The sequence below is a fragment of the Montipora capricornis genome, chromosome 1 (genome assembly GCF_036669925.1).
Source record: "Montipora capricornis isolate CH-2021 chromosome 1, ASM3666992v2, whole genome shotgun sequence".
In the NCBI taxonomy this organism is placed as follows: domain Eukaryota; kingdom Metazoa; phylum Cnidaria; class Anthozoa; order Scleractinia; family Acroporidae; genus Montipora; species Montipora capricornis.
In genome coordinates, this window is record NC_090883.1 from 53773830 (window position 1) to 53790871 (window position 17042).

Consider the following 17042-nt stretch of genomic DNA (forward strand, 5'->3'; position numbering starts at 1 on the left):
TCCGAGATTTACCGCTCAAACTGCCTCACACTTCAGCAAAGAGCTATATTTAAATATCCCAGATCTCATTCTGAGAGCTTTCAATGCATAAGATGGGCTACCATCAGCAATTTGGAGCATGTTTATGTCTGGGGTCATTCGCTGGTGAAACGAAATCTATCACCCGCCGGCTTCTTTCCAACGAATATACCGATTACTCAATGGGCCAAGCATGGCCACACTGCCTTGCTAGTTCCTGGACATGATCCACCGATTGCTATTAAGATCTGTGTGGATGTGCATCCCTACAACTCAAGAAGGGAAAGTTTCTAAAAGTACGACATCTTATGAAAGGCCAAGGGCAACTACGAGCAATATGCAAATTCCTGCCGCTAGAAAACTTCACTACTCAAGAAATGAACTTCTAGATCTTCGCGGTTTTACCCGCGCTATACTACCTCAAGATCGCACTAGTCTCTCCCCTGCACTTAAACACTTCTGATTATTTCGCTTTAGAGGAAACTGCGATGGAAGGAGCAAACTTCTTACTATTTTTTACACACCGGCCTGTTGATGTTTTGAACCAGAGTTATGTAAATAACTCGAACCTAATTACCATTTTTCGCTCACCACTTGTTCGGAGTGCTGCGTCAATGAAAACTATTGACATGCAAGGTCAATAAACAACAAATCGCATACTATTAAGAATTTTGTACGTAATCTGGATATTCTTGCTCTAACGGAGACATGGACCGGCTCAAACATCACCGACCAAAGAATATTTAATGAGATATGTCCCACTGGATATATTTTCCATTCCAACATGTTCCACGCTTAACTAAAGGAGGTGGGGTAGCGATTCTCGACAAACAAGCTCTTAAGTTCAAGAACAATTCAACTGTCTCTAAAGTGTACAAATCTTTTGAAGTGGTTCATTATTCAATGAAATATTCGTCGCGTAAGTTACAAATGGTTATGGTTTATAGACCACCACCGTCGAACCAAAACGGATTTAAGCCGTCCGAATCTGTTTTTCGAAGAATTTAGTGGCTTCTCAGAAACATTTTCAACTACTCCAGACCAACTGGTTATCTGTGGAGACCTAAATTTTCATGTAGACTCTACCAGAGACGCCGCTGCAGTCAAATTCCTGGACTTACTTGACACTTTTAATCTTGAACATAAGACTCACAGAACATAAGACTCATAAGAATGGCCACACCCTTGACCTCGTGATCACTAGATCTGACGACAATGACCTTATTCCACATGTATCCGTGACTGACCCAGCAATCTCTGATCACTAATCACTAATCACACTCTGATCACTGATCACAAAGTCCATCGACATGGAACAATTTGCTGATGACATTAGCAGTTCGTCTCTCACAGATGCTGCGAACACTGAGAACATCACAGATCTAACATCTCTGTATGATGAGACCCTGCTATCAATTTTGGATCAGCATGCACCTCTTAATAAGCACTTTGTCACCCTTAGACCAGCTGCGCCATGGTACACGGACTGGATTAAGATGGAAAAAACGAAAAGGAGAAGACTTGAGCATCAAAGGTGCAAGGTCAGATCCACCATCAGCAGACAACTTTACGTTAACCAATGCAATCTGATCAACAGCCTTATTTATGAATCCAAAATGACTTTCTGTTCCTCGGCCATAGAAGAAAATAAGTCGAATCAAGCGACTCTGTTTAATGCTGTTGACAAAATGTAAAACCGTAAGGCGCCTAGAAAATTACCTCAGTACGACAATGCTGTTGACCTCGCAAATAAATTGTTTGCCGACTTCTTGCAAAAGGTGGAAACAATAAGGAAGGGGCTAAATTCCCCAGATTTTAATCCTGACGATGAAAGAGTTGTATGCTCGGCTGTAAATGAACTACATTCTCTTTGTCCAACATCAGTGAATGAGCTATCAACTCTTCTTGTTAATGCCTGTTCTAAATCATGCATATTAGATCAATTACCAGGCAACGTCATGAAAGCCTGTATCAACACCCTTCTCCTTACCATTGTGAGGATAGTGAATCTGTCATTTTCTGAGCCGTGTGTGCCCGAAGTCCTTAAACAGTCAGCCATAGAACCAAGGATCAAGAAACCTCTGCTTGATAATGAACAGCTGTCGAACTTCAGACCTGTCTCTAATCTAACCTAAGATTTATCGCTAAGGCTATTGAGAAGATTGCTGGTGATAGACTGAACCGCCATCTTAATGTCAACAACGTCCTACAGGAGCCCTTGCAGTCAGCTTACAAGCCAGGTCATAACACAGAAATAGCCTATTTCCGAGTTCACGTCTGCCTCCTCTTCAAAGCGAGTCTAAGTGCGAAGTTTTTGTGATGTTAATTAGTTCTACTTTACATATGAATGGAAAGTAATTTTCATAAGAAAAACTTTGCACTTAGACTCGCTTTGAAGAGGAGGAAGACATGAACTCGGAAATAGCCTATTGCTTTGCTAAAAGTTCAAAACGACATTCTCTGCGGCTTAAAAAAAGACTCAGCCGCCGTTTTGGAATCAAAGGGAAAGCGCTGGAATGGTTCACGTCCTATCTTGAAAAGAAGCCAGTTGTACGTGTCGGGAGCGATTCCTCGAACTGTTCATATCTTTCTCCCTATGGCGTTCCCCAAGGATCCGTGCTTGGTCCTCTCCTTTTCCTTCTAAAACATTGCTGTTACTTTATTAAGTGTCGTAGTGTCAATACTTCTAACAACAAGGTGTCTTGTGAGTTTTGAAACTGGTTTGAGCCACTTTAATATCGGTACCGAGTTGTCTGTTGCACATTGTACATTCCTTGAAAGGTTTTACCATTTGGTCCTGTCATTTCACTTATTCAGTTATTACAAGGACGAGTCTTGCATTCTCCCATAACATGAGTATTCGTGGCCTACCACTGTGACCACTTCAAGGTACTACAGAAAGCCCGAACAATCTTAAACGCGAGAATTTATTTTTCAACTTGCCACTCTTAATGCCTGCGGAATGAGCGTTTTTCCAAAGATCCTCGATATCCCGGCTCCACAAATAACGAACAACCCACGATCCCTTAATTCGCTCTGACGAAGGGCTAACCCTCTAAACTGGTAAGCTCACAAATCGTTCTTTCTTTGCCATTTCATACTCATTTGATGAAAAAAAAAATTGTTTCATTTCCCACCGACGGAGCACCACAATTTTTACCAGAAACGCACCCCTTCTTTCTTTTGGAAATGGTGTGTTTCCCAGTACAGAGCCTCTTTCGTCCGATCCTGAAAACTCAACCTCGTTCCCAGGGACTTTCATCTCCCCACTAGAGAGGGAGCGAGGAAAGAAAGATCCTGGTCCAGGCTGGTCAAGTGTCTCCCAAAAAGTGGGAGACAACAAAGAGAAAAAAACAACAACCAGAGAGACGGGCAGCCAAGCAATATATTTGTCTTTCCTGAGCTTACTATACAAGGGGGAAAATTACCAAAGAGCAGCACTTGCAATAGGCGAAAAGTAATGCAATCTCCTTACCCTGTAGGCAAAACAGCAACCACGTCTCTACCAAAATAAACTGCTTCCAAACTTGTTTTGGCTTTAGATTTACTTTCCAATAGCTGCTCTCCGAAATCGAACATTGAACATTGTTAAAAACAAGGCGATTGATCTACCCAAGCTTCAGCCAAGGCTTGAAGCTCCGTTTTGACAATATTTGCAAAAGCGGGTCCCCTTCCAAGATGGAACATTTGTAGCTAAGACGTGTGACCAGCCGGAACCTCGCTCCCTCTGGGGTGGGAAGATGAAAGACCCTGGAAACGAGGTTGCTGTGTTTAATCCGCCTCGATTGGCTGCCCCTGTCATGGGTCTCCGAGGATGAAGTATGCCTGAAGGGTAATGTTTCTTTTATATCTTGCAGGTGGGTCTTGTTCTCGCTGCGCGGAACTGGAAGAACAGCTTCACTTCGTAACAAGTGACAGGGATTCAATCAGAGAAAAGAAACAAAATTTGGATAAGGAAATTCTGGAAATGAGAAAAAGAAATAAAGGCACGAGTGAAGCTTATAATGAAGAAATACGAACAGTACTGAAAGATGTTCAAATCGCGAGGAAAAATCTCGCACACAAGTCTGAGCGGGTTGTAGAAGAGAGTAAGAAACAAGTCCAGGCGATAAAAGATCTCCAACTGGAAAACGGAAAGTTAAAGGAGATGATAAAAGAGAAAATAACCAAAATCGGTGAGATCACCGAACTGCTAGCAAAAGGACAAGCGGCATTAAAGAATATATCAGAACAGTTGGGGGAAACATAGCAGAATCTGCCATGTGAAAAGGAGAAGGTGAAGGAAGGTACAGGAAAATTGGTAGGTGTGAGCAAGGAAGAAAAGGAACCTATGGAGCAAAGTGATAGGTTACAAAGTGAACATGAGAATCAAGATACGTACACGGGAGAGAGGCAGCTGCCCTGGATTAGGCTAAGACGTGGCAGTACCGTACATTTGCTCCACGCTCGAAAATGTGACATAGATGATGTATGTTTATATATGCATATGGCAATGTACATGTATGTTACCTGAAAAACCAAAAACATAGTGACACCCTTTCAATGTCACGCACAATTAACGCCGAGTGCTTCCCCAGAGCTACAGTAGGCCACGGTTCTTCCGGCATGTACCCAATACAACCATCTCTGCTTAGCTTCGAATAAGAAAGTTTGCGAATCATAAACTTTCTCAGATTAGGCAATAGCTGCTGCGAATTGTTATACAAATTTGACTCTTGCTGCGGTTGCTCGCGGCTTTAAAACTAGCCAGACTGGTTGATATGCTCAACGCTGATGGAAAAAATCGCGGCTATTAGAAACCAGAATGTTGAAAATGATTCTTTCTCAATGTAAAACAATATTTTTGCAATTTAACTGCGAAACTGCACATTCACTTCTTTCCGTTCGTAAGCCTCTTCTTAAATGGACGCCGTCTCCGAATAAGCGCTGCGTCTCTTGGCAAGACGTCACTGTTGCAATGTTCGTGTCTTAAACTAATCCTAAGGGAATTAAGCTCTATTCTTATGCAAACAGTTTCTCGTTTCGGCTTAAAAATAAGGCAGCTGGACTCGCGAGTGTAATTCAGGATAAAATACCTGACTCCAACTCAGACGTCTTTTAATGATGCAAATTAGCGCGCGAAGGAGTTTGGAAGTACCTCCCATTAATGTTTTTTTCCTTCTCACATTGATACAGGGGCCCTAAACGTTAACTACAACGAAGACAAACATGGAGTTCTCAACGCGTTAACATCAACTTGGGTAAACACTGAAAGCACAGACACGAATATTCGCAACCAGACTTTCTGCTTATCAAAGGGATGCGGCAGATCTGTCACAAGATCAAGAACAACGTTATGATGGACATTATCAGATTAGTAAATGTTGTAATTCAGGATTTTTCAGACGGGAAAGAACACTTCGGGTGGACTTAAATACCTTTCTCTCTGGAGTCGAGTTGTACGGAGTGCTGATTATTTTAGGTAGTTAAATCAGTCCGCAGTAATTGGCTCTAGCTGTTGCGGTGTCCCTGCCCAATTTTATCTTTGTATTTTCAGTATTTGTATATCTTCAATTTATTTTTTCTTTATTTCTTCAGGGCAAAGCTAATGAAATAAAACAAATAAATAAATAAATAAATCTTTTAGTTATTCACAAGTCTGCAAGGGAAAATACCACACATCGCCAACAATTTGAACACTTTTGGAAATTGAAATGTCAACTTCATACACGCTTAAGCCAAGACCACTTTTTGGCCTAATTATTACGGGACACATACCGGAGTGCCTTGGACACCATTTTCTGTTTGTTTAATCCATGATCTCTTAGGCTGTTTTCAAAAGATAGCAAAGGTAACTTCGCAATTAGCCACACGCGAGTATGGAATAGAGCCGTTCTTTTCGATGTCACTAGGACCCTATAGCTAGATCATGGACTTCTGGGTGCAACGTGAGATGGGGCGAAGAAAATCATTTTCCTTATATTGGCTGCTGTTTCATACCAGGCTGAATTGAGTGCTGACATCTCTCACCCCCCCACCACCACTCTGTCGCCTATTTTTATACTTTAGCTCCTGGCAGTTGTTTTCTAGTTTCGATTTCCCACGAAAGGTACTTCATAGTTCATTCTTTGCATTCTCTTGGTCATTTGGGATCGCAAATCAGGAAACTATGGCGAGATCGTTGAAATGATTGAGGTCTATGAAAAATTGTATTTCTATCTTTTAGCACAGGTGGCCCAAGCCCTGTGTTGTGTGTTGAATTTAGAGAGCTTGTATGGTGATTTTTAGTTGATACAAATTATTGATACTTAAAGAAATCATGCTACTAAAAGAATAATACTAAATAATACTAATAATACCACCCTGCTGGCAGAGCCTTTCTTTTGCTTCCTCGAATTTGGCGTTTTCGAGAAAGGCTCTGCATGAATCGAGTAAGATCTTTATTGAATATGCGCTGCATGTTGCCAGGATACAGTCTCGAACCCAAGCCTAATATGCCAGATCTCGCCGCCATCTTGGTTTTTCATGGTACAGCGGGCTCAATTATAACCATCGGTTTGTCACTAAACGGACGCTCGCACTGGAAAAACCGGTTTGACGAGAGAAAACAAGATTGACTAGTCCAGACGTTCGGGCGGCGGCGGCTTCTAAGAGTTGACGCGATTCGGGCAGAGCCTCCTTTTCCCTTCCTCAGTAAAGAAAAAGACAAATTAAAGGAGGCTCTGCTCGCAGAGTGTAATAATACTAGAATAATGCTAAAAGAAATAATACTAAAAGAAATGATACTAAAAGAAATAAGCGATAATGTTACACTCACTTGTCTGTTGTCTCGACTTTGTGATCGTTCTTTGGTAACTTGGTGCCATTCTGTCCTCTGTTTCGCGAGATGTATGTTCTCAACCGAATACCTATCTCTAAAAGAGACAGAATGTAGGAAACGCTCACCAGTAGATCGGCCAAGAAATCGAGCTAGGTATCTTTCTTTTTTTTTTTTCCCTTTCTTTTTGCTTTCGTTGGGTTGACGAATACTGGAAAGAGACTTCTGCCATGGGTCGAAACTCACTTTTGATCCAACCGCCGTCCACAACTTTGGACAGCACTCTTCAAACTGCTTGCCCCATGATATGTTTGCTGACTGTGACTTGAGCCCGCTGCGTCTCGCGCATTCCTTTACAGGAATTCCGCTGTTGTTACGTGAGGGCCCACAACATGAACAATTACGTGAGGATTCGGTCGCTAAGTAACCGCTGCGCATGCTCAACACTATGACTTTCCTGTACTCGTCAGCCCAGCCCAAGCAAAAGGAAAAGAGACCTCTGCTAGCAGGGAAGATCGACTGGTAAGCGTTTCTTACCTTCTATCTCTTTTATAGATAGGTATTCGGTTGAGCATATACATCTCGCGAAATAGAGTACAGAATGGCGCCAAATTACCAAAGAACGATCACAAACAGACAACAGACAAGTGAGTGCAACATTAGTGCTTATTTCGTTTATTAAGCCTTCTGATTTGTATGAACTAAAACTCGCCATACAAGCTCTCTAAATGCAAAACACAACCCAGAGTTTGGGCCACCAGTGCTTTTAGCAGTAACAGTTAATTCAAATAAGAGTAGAAAAGTTATCCGTTTTTGACATATTTTCAGCGGCCTAGCTATTTCCGTGTGACGGTACACAGTACAGCGAACAGACCGGTAGGAAGCTTATCCTTACGCATGAACGTGTTATATAGAGCAGTTTATATATACACTGATGAAGTGTGCGTTATTAGTGCGCTAGTCACACGAAACGCGTAGGAGGATAAAGAGAGTTATACAACTGCTTGTTTGCAGAAGTGCTACTCAGTGGCTTAACTTTCAAAAAATCATCATTCATCTTACCCGCCATCCGTGGAAAAGTGCTGTCCGCTAGCGCATGCCTTTTCAGGATTTTGGTGCCCATCACTGACCAAATCTAGTGTACTTTTACGTTCAAATAAGGAAAATTTACACATCTTAAGCATAAGAGCCAACGAGTGGTTACAAACAAAGGAGACTTTTGTCTGATCACAGGCGCCCAAGCTCAGTGTGAGCCGAGTGGCCGACAAAAATGTTAGAATTTGTTTGGGAATCCGGACAAAAGGCTTAAGAAGATAATTATTATGAAAAAATTCTCAATTAAAAAGCCTAACCTTATTGCCATTGTGTGTAGCTTCCTTAGTGTGTGGTTACGTTCCAGATCCAACGCGATTTGAACCATTTTTCAATTTCTCGGTTGTCAACGGTATAATAAAATCCCAAGGCTGGAGACTAAATTTTCAGGAGTCACCAATTTGAGTCAAATATTCCTGGATAAAATAGTCCCACGGTCACAATTCCACATCTGAATCAATTGAACTTTCATCTCAATCCACCATCAACGCAATAGCATTCCTGCGAGCAACCTCAGGCGGTAAAAATTGTTTAAGTCCATTCTCAGGTAGCCCAAGCTCGGTATTCGATGATAGACTTTGTATGGGAAAATTAACTTTGAGCTTATATAAATGCTAAAGTGAAACTGCGGTTGACAAACTACGGTCTGCCACCCCAGTAGGTAAGGCTCAGTTTGTTATCAAAGGTCGAAGCCGTGACCACTTAAGTGAAAGCGTATCTTTCGAAAGTGGTTTTCTTTCAATAGAGTGAAAAAACGTCCGCCTAAGGTAGCTCGCAGGACTGCTATTGCGTTATGATGGTGGGTTAAAATGAAAGTACAATGTTTGTCAATTGACTCCGATGTAAAATTTTGACCGTGGGATGATTTTATCCAGGAATATTTGACTCAAATAGGTGGGCTCCTGAGAATTTAGATTCCAGCCTTGGGATTTCATTATACCGTTAACAACCAAGAAATGGAAAAATGGCTCAAATCGCGTCGGGTCTGGAAAATAACCACACAGGAAGGAAGCTACCTACATAGGAATAAGGTTAGGCTTTTTGATTAAAACGTTTTTCATAAAATTATCTTCTTAAGTCTTTTATCGGGATTCCCATGCAAATCTTTAAATTTTTGTCGGCCAGGCTCAAAACGAGCTTGGGGTGTCTGCGGAGATCACAACCTCACCAGTTTCAGAAACGACAGTTAAACTTGGCGCGCCTGATGACGAGTAAGCCATGGCAAGTCCCTGGAATTCCAGAGAGTATGTGCAGCTACAGAGAAAGAGCGAGCACCGCAAGCCTGGGTCTGATGAACAGTTACTACCAATGACAGTTCTCTGGATGCAGAACGGAGATTCTGGGTGGGGTAATGAACTTGCAGTAGATCAGAAATGTAAGTCGGAGCCATTCCATTTAATGCTTTGTAGTTTATGATTATATTCAATCCTTTTGGTAAGTTTCATCGATTTTCATTCGCAATTTCTCAAAAATTTCCAGACTTGAAATTCGCTCCAAATGTGTTCTTTTATTTCCTCACGGTTTCGATTAAGGTGGCTCAAACCGGTTTCAACAATTTGGAGGGAACGTGTTATTAGAGAGATTAACTATACAACACTGTTTCACTTAATGGAAATGTAATGGTACCATATGAGACACCAATAATTACTTAACAAGATGCACATATTAATGTGACGAATAAATTACCATGGCAAGACTAGAACCATCTAAAAACTCCGCATATTTTTGTGTTTAAGCGTTTATATCTTAAAAACGAACTCGGTGACCCCCATTTTTTTATCGCCAAAAAGTGATTAACAGGCTAAGACGAAACTCTGGGCAAAGTTTAAAAAAATTCTCTGAAGCGAATTTCAGGGCCATCTTAATTTTTTTCAGTTTTGAGGGTGGCTGTGAATCTGCTCCAGATAATTTTTTTTAAATTTTGCAGAACGTTTTATCCTAGCGTGCTAATCACTCACCAGCAAGAGAAAATGGGGGTCACCGAGTTCGTTTTTGAAATATCATATGCGTTTAAAGACAAAATATAGGCTGTTTATAGATAGCGCTTTTGTTGCCATGTTAACCCGTTACGTTACGTTAGGCAAACCATTGCCTTTTTAAGCTGCTATTGTGAGGTCAGTAAATATGTAAACTGTCTGTTCTGATCAGTTTATCCGGTGGTTTTAAATTAGCCCAATGGGGTATGTTTATTATGCATTATCGTTTCGGAAAAAAAAAAGATTGTTTCCGTGGCGAAATTATGTTCATAAGGAACATTAAGGCCTTTACATTTTACGTGTAACGGTGACGGTCAATTCGTCTTCATTTTTAACTGCTCTCAAGCCCGGCATCTTCTTGCTGGTATTCTTTTCTTTTTCTTTGTTTCTAGAGTCAAGTCTTGTGGGTTTTTACTGCTAGGGTCATTTCAAAGAATTTCCTGTATAATTTCTTCTCTAGTTTTGTTGGTACCCTCTTAATGTCCAAACAGGCAAGACCTTGTTATTAGTTTTAAAAAGCTGCTGCAACAGATTACTGTTCTCGGGTAGTCGGCATATGTTAGGTTCAGTATGTCCATATAATTATGTTTACATAATTTTTTTCCAGAATTCTTTACGAAATCTGCATAGTCAGGGGAGTGGCTTTTTCCTGTTTCTACTTTATCATTAGAAATTTTCCTTAGATTCACTAGCATGTAGGAGTTCTGATGGGCTGTGGAGGAGTCCATTGATTTTAGCTCGGGGTCTCTCTTCTCTCGTTTTGCCGTATGTAGTCTATTGATAAAGGTTTTACTACGATTTTGTCTCTATCTACCTTCTCGTGATTCTCTGGGATTCCAGACGCATCTAGGTCTTAAGATGCTGATGTATGGTTTACAAATTAAAGATCCCTTCTGATCAGGTCGTCTTCGAGCCGTTTAGCCCGGCGGATCTCACCTCTTGTTAAAAATAGATTTGACATAAATAAGCATACATTACGTATGGCGGGAAGAAAGTCACATGTAAAAGAAGGTCTGAGTTTAGTCTGAGTTTTGATCGATCGTCGGATCGCTTCGAGTGTCAAGTTGAGTATTGAGTTTTAGATTTCAACCGTGCTTAAGGCCTGAAACGGTCGAGTGAAGTGGTAATTCGTATGGAAAATTGTAAAGAGATCATTCACCAGGAAATGAATTAAATATACCATAAAGATTCATTACATGGTCCTTTCGAGTCGGAGGAAATACAAGAAGGAGTAGAACAACAAAGCTGTTGCCGTCATCGAAGGATTTTTTGAATTGGAAAAAGGCGAAGTCTACTCAAAAAGGGTGTTTATGGACATAAAGCGTCATGAATATCGACACGAACAGGAAAATACGAGATGCACACAGGACCTTTGTGTACAAGACAGTGGTGAATGTGGAGAAAATTTTGACAGAACACGTGGGAGATTTAACGTCGTTCAGGGAAAAGTTAACGGCTCTGAAAGCCTTGTTGACCGAAAAATTGGAAACGACCAAAAAGCTGGATGAAACAATATTAGAGCTCACCAAACCAAAGGAACTGAAGAAAGAAATAGAAGATTCTGGTGAGTTTTGTGAGCACGTTTACAGTATTTTAGCGAAAATCGATTTGAGATTGGAGAAATGGAAACATGGCGAACACAAACAGGCCCATGCGACAAATCAGGAAAATAGTAGAACCAGAAATACCTAAATCGCAAAAGGGAAACTACCTAAACTCGAACTCAATTCCTTTTCGGGAAATTATCAAAAATGGCAGGGTTTCTGGGACACATAACAATCTGCTGTCGATGGAATTACTGGCATCTCGGCCATTGAGAAATTCAAGTATCTGAAGAGTTGTGTATCAAGCATTGCTGAATCCGCATTTGTTGGAGTGCCTCTAAAATCAGACATTTATAAATTATCGATTGACATTCTTAATGTCAGTTTTGGTAAACCGAAGTTGCTGATATCAAATTATATGGATGCCTTATTGAAACTTCCATCTGTCAATTTAGTGCATGAAACAAAGAAATTACGTGAATTGTTTGACAAGATTGAAATCAACATTCGAGGTTTTGAATGCGTTAGGAGTTGAATCACGGTACTTTGGGAATTTATTGGTCTCAGTCGTGATGGAAAAAATCCCCTCAGAGTTACGATTGGTTGTAAGCCGTTAGTTTGGCAGTGAGGAATCATGGAATCTTGATGCCTGGTTGAGTGCACTGAAAACTGAGTTGGAAGCCAGGGAAAGATGTACTGCAATGAAAACAAGAGGTGCAAATGCCAATACACCCAGGTTTGAACAGTACAGAGCAAGAAGCAAACAACCCCATTCTGCCTCTGCCCTTTATACAAGGCAGTGAGGAATTTACTCAACAATGTGTTTTTTGCAAGAAGAAAAATCCATTAACTGCATGACCATCACTGAACCGAAAGCTAGGAGAACAATACGGAGACGAAATGGCAAGTGTTTTGTGTGCCTGAAGGGTGGCCATATCTCGACAAATTGTCCGTCAAAGGCAAAATGCTTTAACTGTGAAGGTAGACACCATGTAACCTTTTGTGAAAGAATAAGGAACACTCCAACGTCCAGGAATGTAGTTAGTGACGAGGCAACACCACATGGATCTGGATCATCTCAAGATAGGAGCAGAGAAGCTGGAACTTCAGCAATGCACGTTAGCAACAATGCCAACTCTGTGTTGTTACAGGTAGCCCAAGCCTTTGTTTGCAGACCAGATAACCAACAACTTGGATTGAATGCCCATGTGATATTTTATTCCCGTAGCCACAGATCCCACCTAACCACTAACGCATGTGAACAATTGAACCTACCAACCATTGGTAAGGAGACACTTTTGATCAAAACATTTGGAGATAACTCAGCCTCTGTGAAGGAATGTGATGTTGTGCAATTGTGTGTCAGAACATTGGATGAAATGAATGTGTATATCACCTCATATGTTGTACCAGTAATTTGCAGCCTAGTGTCCAATCAACGGTCTCGAACCACGTTGGAATGCTACCCCTACTTGCAGGGTCTACAACTTGCATGTGATACAAGTGATTCTGTCAGTGTTGATGTGCTGATAGGAGCAGATTATTACTGGTCGTTCTTTACTGGGAACATCATTAAAGGAGATCCCTATGGACCAGTAGCCCTTGAAACCAATTTAGGTTGGGTTTTATCAGGACCAACTATGTGCTCAACATTGACAAGGTCATGCACTGTGAATCTGAGTTCCACGCATGTGTTAAAGATAGAGTCCACAGAGATAAGTGATATGAAGGATGATCTGCAGATATTTCGGGACTTAGAAACTTTGGGCATTAAGGAACATTAAGGATAAACACCCCATGTTACCAGACAATTTTACAGTGTCATTGAGTAGACTGAAAACAACAATCAAGAATCTCAAGAACCAACCAGAAATTCTGAAGCAGTATGATGGTGTGATTAGAGAGCAACTGCACAGTGGTGTGGTTGAAATGGTACCACAAGATCAAATACCACCGCCTGGAGATGTCCACTATCTTCCACACAGGACAGTAGTGAGACTTGACAGAGATACAACTAAGGTGAGAGTTGTATACGATGCCTCATCTAAAGTGTTTGGGCCTAGTTTAAATGACTGTCTACACATTGGACCTTCACTTAATCCCTTGTTATTTGACATTTTGCTGAGGTTCAGAGTCCATGAAGTTGCCCTAACTGCAGACATTGAGAAGGCGTTTTTGAACATTGAGATTGATCCTGAACACAGGAACTTTGTGAGATTTTTATAGGTTGAAGATCCGAATAAGGACAGTCCAGAAGTCATGGTACTACGTTTTGCACGTGTGGTATTTGGTGTAAACTCAAGTCCTTTCATTCCAAATGCCACAATCAGACACCATTTGAACACATGTTTGCCAGTGGACAGTGCACTTGCAAGAGAGCTGTTGAAGTCTTTATATGTTGATGACTATGTGTCTGGAAATGGTGACGTGGATAGTGCGTTCAAATTGGCTAAGAAGATAAAGCTCTGTCTTAAGTCAGGAGGCTTCAATATGAGAAAGTGGAGTAGCAAGTCAGAAAATCTGCTGAAATCACTGGAACAAGATGAAGCGTTCAGTGATGACGTTGAAAAGAGCAATGGACCTAGAGTAGAAGAAGAAGACGAAAGCTTCTCTAAATCAGTTTTCAAGCAAAGTACAGAAAAGGAGCAAAAGGTTTTGGGAATGCTATGGAACCCAACCAAATATTAACTGAGATATGATCTGAACAAGACATTGGGAGATGTAGATGCCAAACCAGCAACAAGAACATTGATACTCAGTACAGCTACAAGGTTTTTTGAACCCTTGGGGTTGATAGCTCCGGTCATTCTTCCATTCAAGATGATGTTTCAGAAACTTTGCAAGTCTGGAAAAGACTGGGACGAGTTGGTCGATGCTGAACTCAATCACCAGTGGCTGGCGACTCTATCAGATTTGAGACAGGCTGGAAGAGTGAGCTTTAAGAGATGTTATGCTAAGGGATTGAATGGAGACAAGGTCAATTCAGTCCAACTTCACTGTTTTGCTGACGCATCGGAAAAGGCTTATGGAGCTGTGGTCTACATGAGAGTAGAGTATGAGACGAGGGTGGAATGTCAGATAGTATCTTCGAAGACAAGAGTTGCACCATTAGCTAAACAAACTATCCCTCGTCTGGAGTTGCTGTCCAACTTAACTGCGACCAGATTGTTGAACAGCGTGAGTCAAGCATTAGACGTCGTAAGAATTGAAAAGTTTTTTAACTGGACAGATTTCGCTGTGGTGGATCACAAACACTGACAAGGAGTACAAGCAGTTTGTCGAGAACCGAGTGGCCGAAATTCGAAGGAATTCACGCCCTGAGCAGTGGAGGTACTGTCCCACAGCAGACAATCCAGCTGATATAGCGTCCAGAGGAATCAAGTCTACTGAGTTGAAAGAAAGCAGCCTGTGGTTACATGGACCCGACTTCCTGTCTAAGAGTAGTGAGCAGTGGCCAGTTCAACCGACAGTTGTACAAGCCAGAGAAGATTTAAGCGAACTGAAATCCTTTAAAACAACTGTTTCCAGCTTAGTCACCACGTGCGTTGAAGGGAAGGAAGAAAAAGCAAGTCTAGATAACTTAATCAATCTTGAGAACTTTAGTTCTTTAACCAAGCTTCTAAGAGTGACTGTGTTGGTTGTGTTGTTTATTGAGAAATTGAAGAGGACGAGGTCCCGAGAAGGAACGGAAGAAGATTTTACGAAATTATACAGACAAGCAGAGATGTTGTGGATTAGGCACGTTCAGCAAGAGATCCCAAAAAGCGACAAGTATCCACAGATGAAGTCATCATTAGGACTTTATCGAGACGAAGAAGGGATACTACGATGTCGAGGAAGAATTGGCATGTCTTCCCTACCGTACGATACACGATTTCCGATACTGTTGCCGAGAAGTCAATATTTCACTAAGTTGGTGATTCTCAAGTGCCATGATCAAGTGATGCACAATGGAGTGGCAGAGACCTTGGTTCAAGTTAGGTCACGGTATTGGATTGTGAAGGGCAGACAAACGGTGAAGAGCATAATCTACAAGTGTGTACTGTGCAAGAAACTTGAAGGTCGTCCATATGGAACGCCACCTACCTCTCAACTTCCAGGGTTCAGATTGTCCGACGAATTTGCATTTACAAGTATAGGAGTTGACTTTGCGGGCCCTGTTTATGTCAAGGACATTTATCACAAGAGTGATGATATGAACAAGGCATACATCGTGTTATACACATGTGCCTCCAGTCGTGCAGTTCATCTGGACGTCGTCCCGAGGTTGGCAACCGAAGCTTTCGTGAGAAGTTTTAAAAGGTTCATTGCCAGACGAGGTGTTCCAAATCTTGTAGTGTAGTGTTTCACCGAGCAGCAGTGGTGAGAACTCGAAGTGGAGATCGAGTAACCGACGTGACAAGACCCTTAAAGAAGTTGTTTCCTGTAGAAACTGGATTAGGAGTACATGAACGTCAGAAAGTGAACACTGATTTTCCAATTACCTTTGTGGGATACGCTGAACAAGAACACGTAATTGAACATTAAGGATTGCAAAATAAACAATGATGAACCCTCTTTTTTTTTCTGTTTATGTCGCTACGAACTTCAGTCGTTAATTGTTGATTGACCCTTGTCAATCAAGGAGGGGAGTGTGTTAAAAGATTTGACATAAATAAGCATACATTACGTGTGGCGAGAAGAAAGTCACGTGTAAAAAAGTTTTGATTGATCGTCGGATCGCTTCGAGTGTCAAGTTGAGTATTGAATTTCAGATTTCAACCGTGCTTAAGGCCTGAAACGGTCGAGTGAAGTGGTAATTCGTATGGAAAATTGTAAAGAGATCATTCACCAGGAAATGAATTAAATATACCATAGAGATTCATTACACCTCTTATGGCTTTAATTGTTGTGTTTTTCTTGAAGAGATGGGCCTGTTACACCCTTCCTTGTACCATCGTGTAGTGCTTTGTATGATGCTTCAAGTTGAATACCGTGCCAAGAATCCGCATAAGCCGCTTCCAGCAACGGCCTGTTCATTCTGTCTCTCTTGATCCAACTTGCAAGGATAAGTTCTCGCGTGGTTCATTTTAGGCGCACTTTCAAATGCTACCAAAGCACGGAGGATGTAATTCCGTCTTTTGTGCCACCACTTCACACAGCGCTGTAATGGCTTTTCTCATGATAATTTCAACAGACGGATTTTTCATTACTCGCTTGAAGACGTTCCGACTTGTCCCAATTTTCTGTCCTTTAAATTCCTCAAGATCTTTTTTTTTGTATACTACTCATTTGTAGTCCGAAGTATTTTAATTTCAAATTTCTTCAAAATGTAATGACGGGTTTGTGAGAAATTTGGTGCTACAGCCAACAGTTGTTGGTAACAAATCTCTGCGCGAGAGCGCACGCGCAGCATTTTTGCTGGTTTTTGCTTCTAAGCACCAATCTCGACCCCACAGCTCTTCTCTTGACTGAGGGAGAGAAGAGCTCTGGGGAACCCTTAAACAAAGTGTCTCCTCGTTGGTTTTCGTGAAGAACAGTCAAAAGCGTCTCTGATTGGTGCATTCATGTTAGCATGAGGAATGAGCAGGCGCCGTATGGTTCAAATAGCCAATTTTTGGCTATGAGAACCCTACG

The 17042-nt window shown here is 41.4% G+C and overlaps 2 protein-coding genes across 6 annotated transcripts in view; both read left to right on the forward strand.

Annotated features, from left to right (window-relative positions):
* Positions 1-6274, forward strand: part of LOC138050198 (uncharacterized protein PF3D7_1120000-like) — a 20445-nt gene extending 14171 nt beyond the window's left edge. For 3 of the 5 annotated variants that reach the window (XM_068896665.1, XM_068896664.1, XM_068896658.1), the window contains exons 3-4: positions 3876-4318; positions 5194-5592. In XM_068896665.1, the coding sequence (XP_068752766.1) occupies positions 3876-4267 (392 nt within the window). In that variant the 3' untranslated portion in view covers positions 4268-4318; positions 5194-5592. Of the gene's footprint in view, positions 1-3875; positions 4487-5193 lie in introns of all 5 variants that reach the window. The other 2 variants (XM_068896663.1, XM_068896662.1) reach the window with 2 other exon arrangements.
* The window catches only part of LOC138050190 (keratin, type II cytoskeletal I-like), a 282906-nt gene that overhangs the window by 110212 nt on the left and 155652 nt on the right, over positions 1-17042 (forward strand). The window lies entirely within an intron of this gene.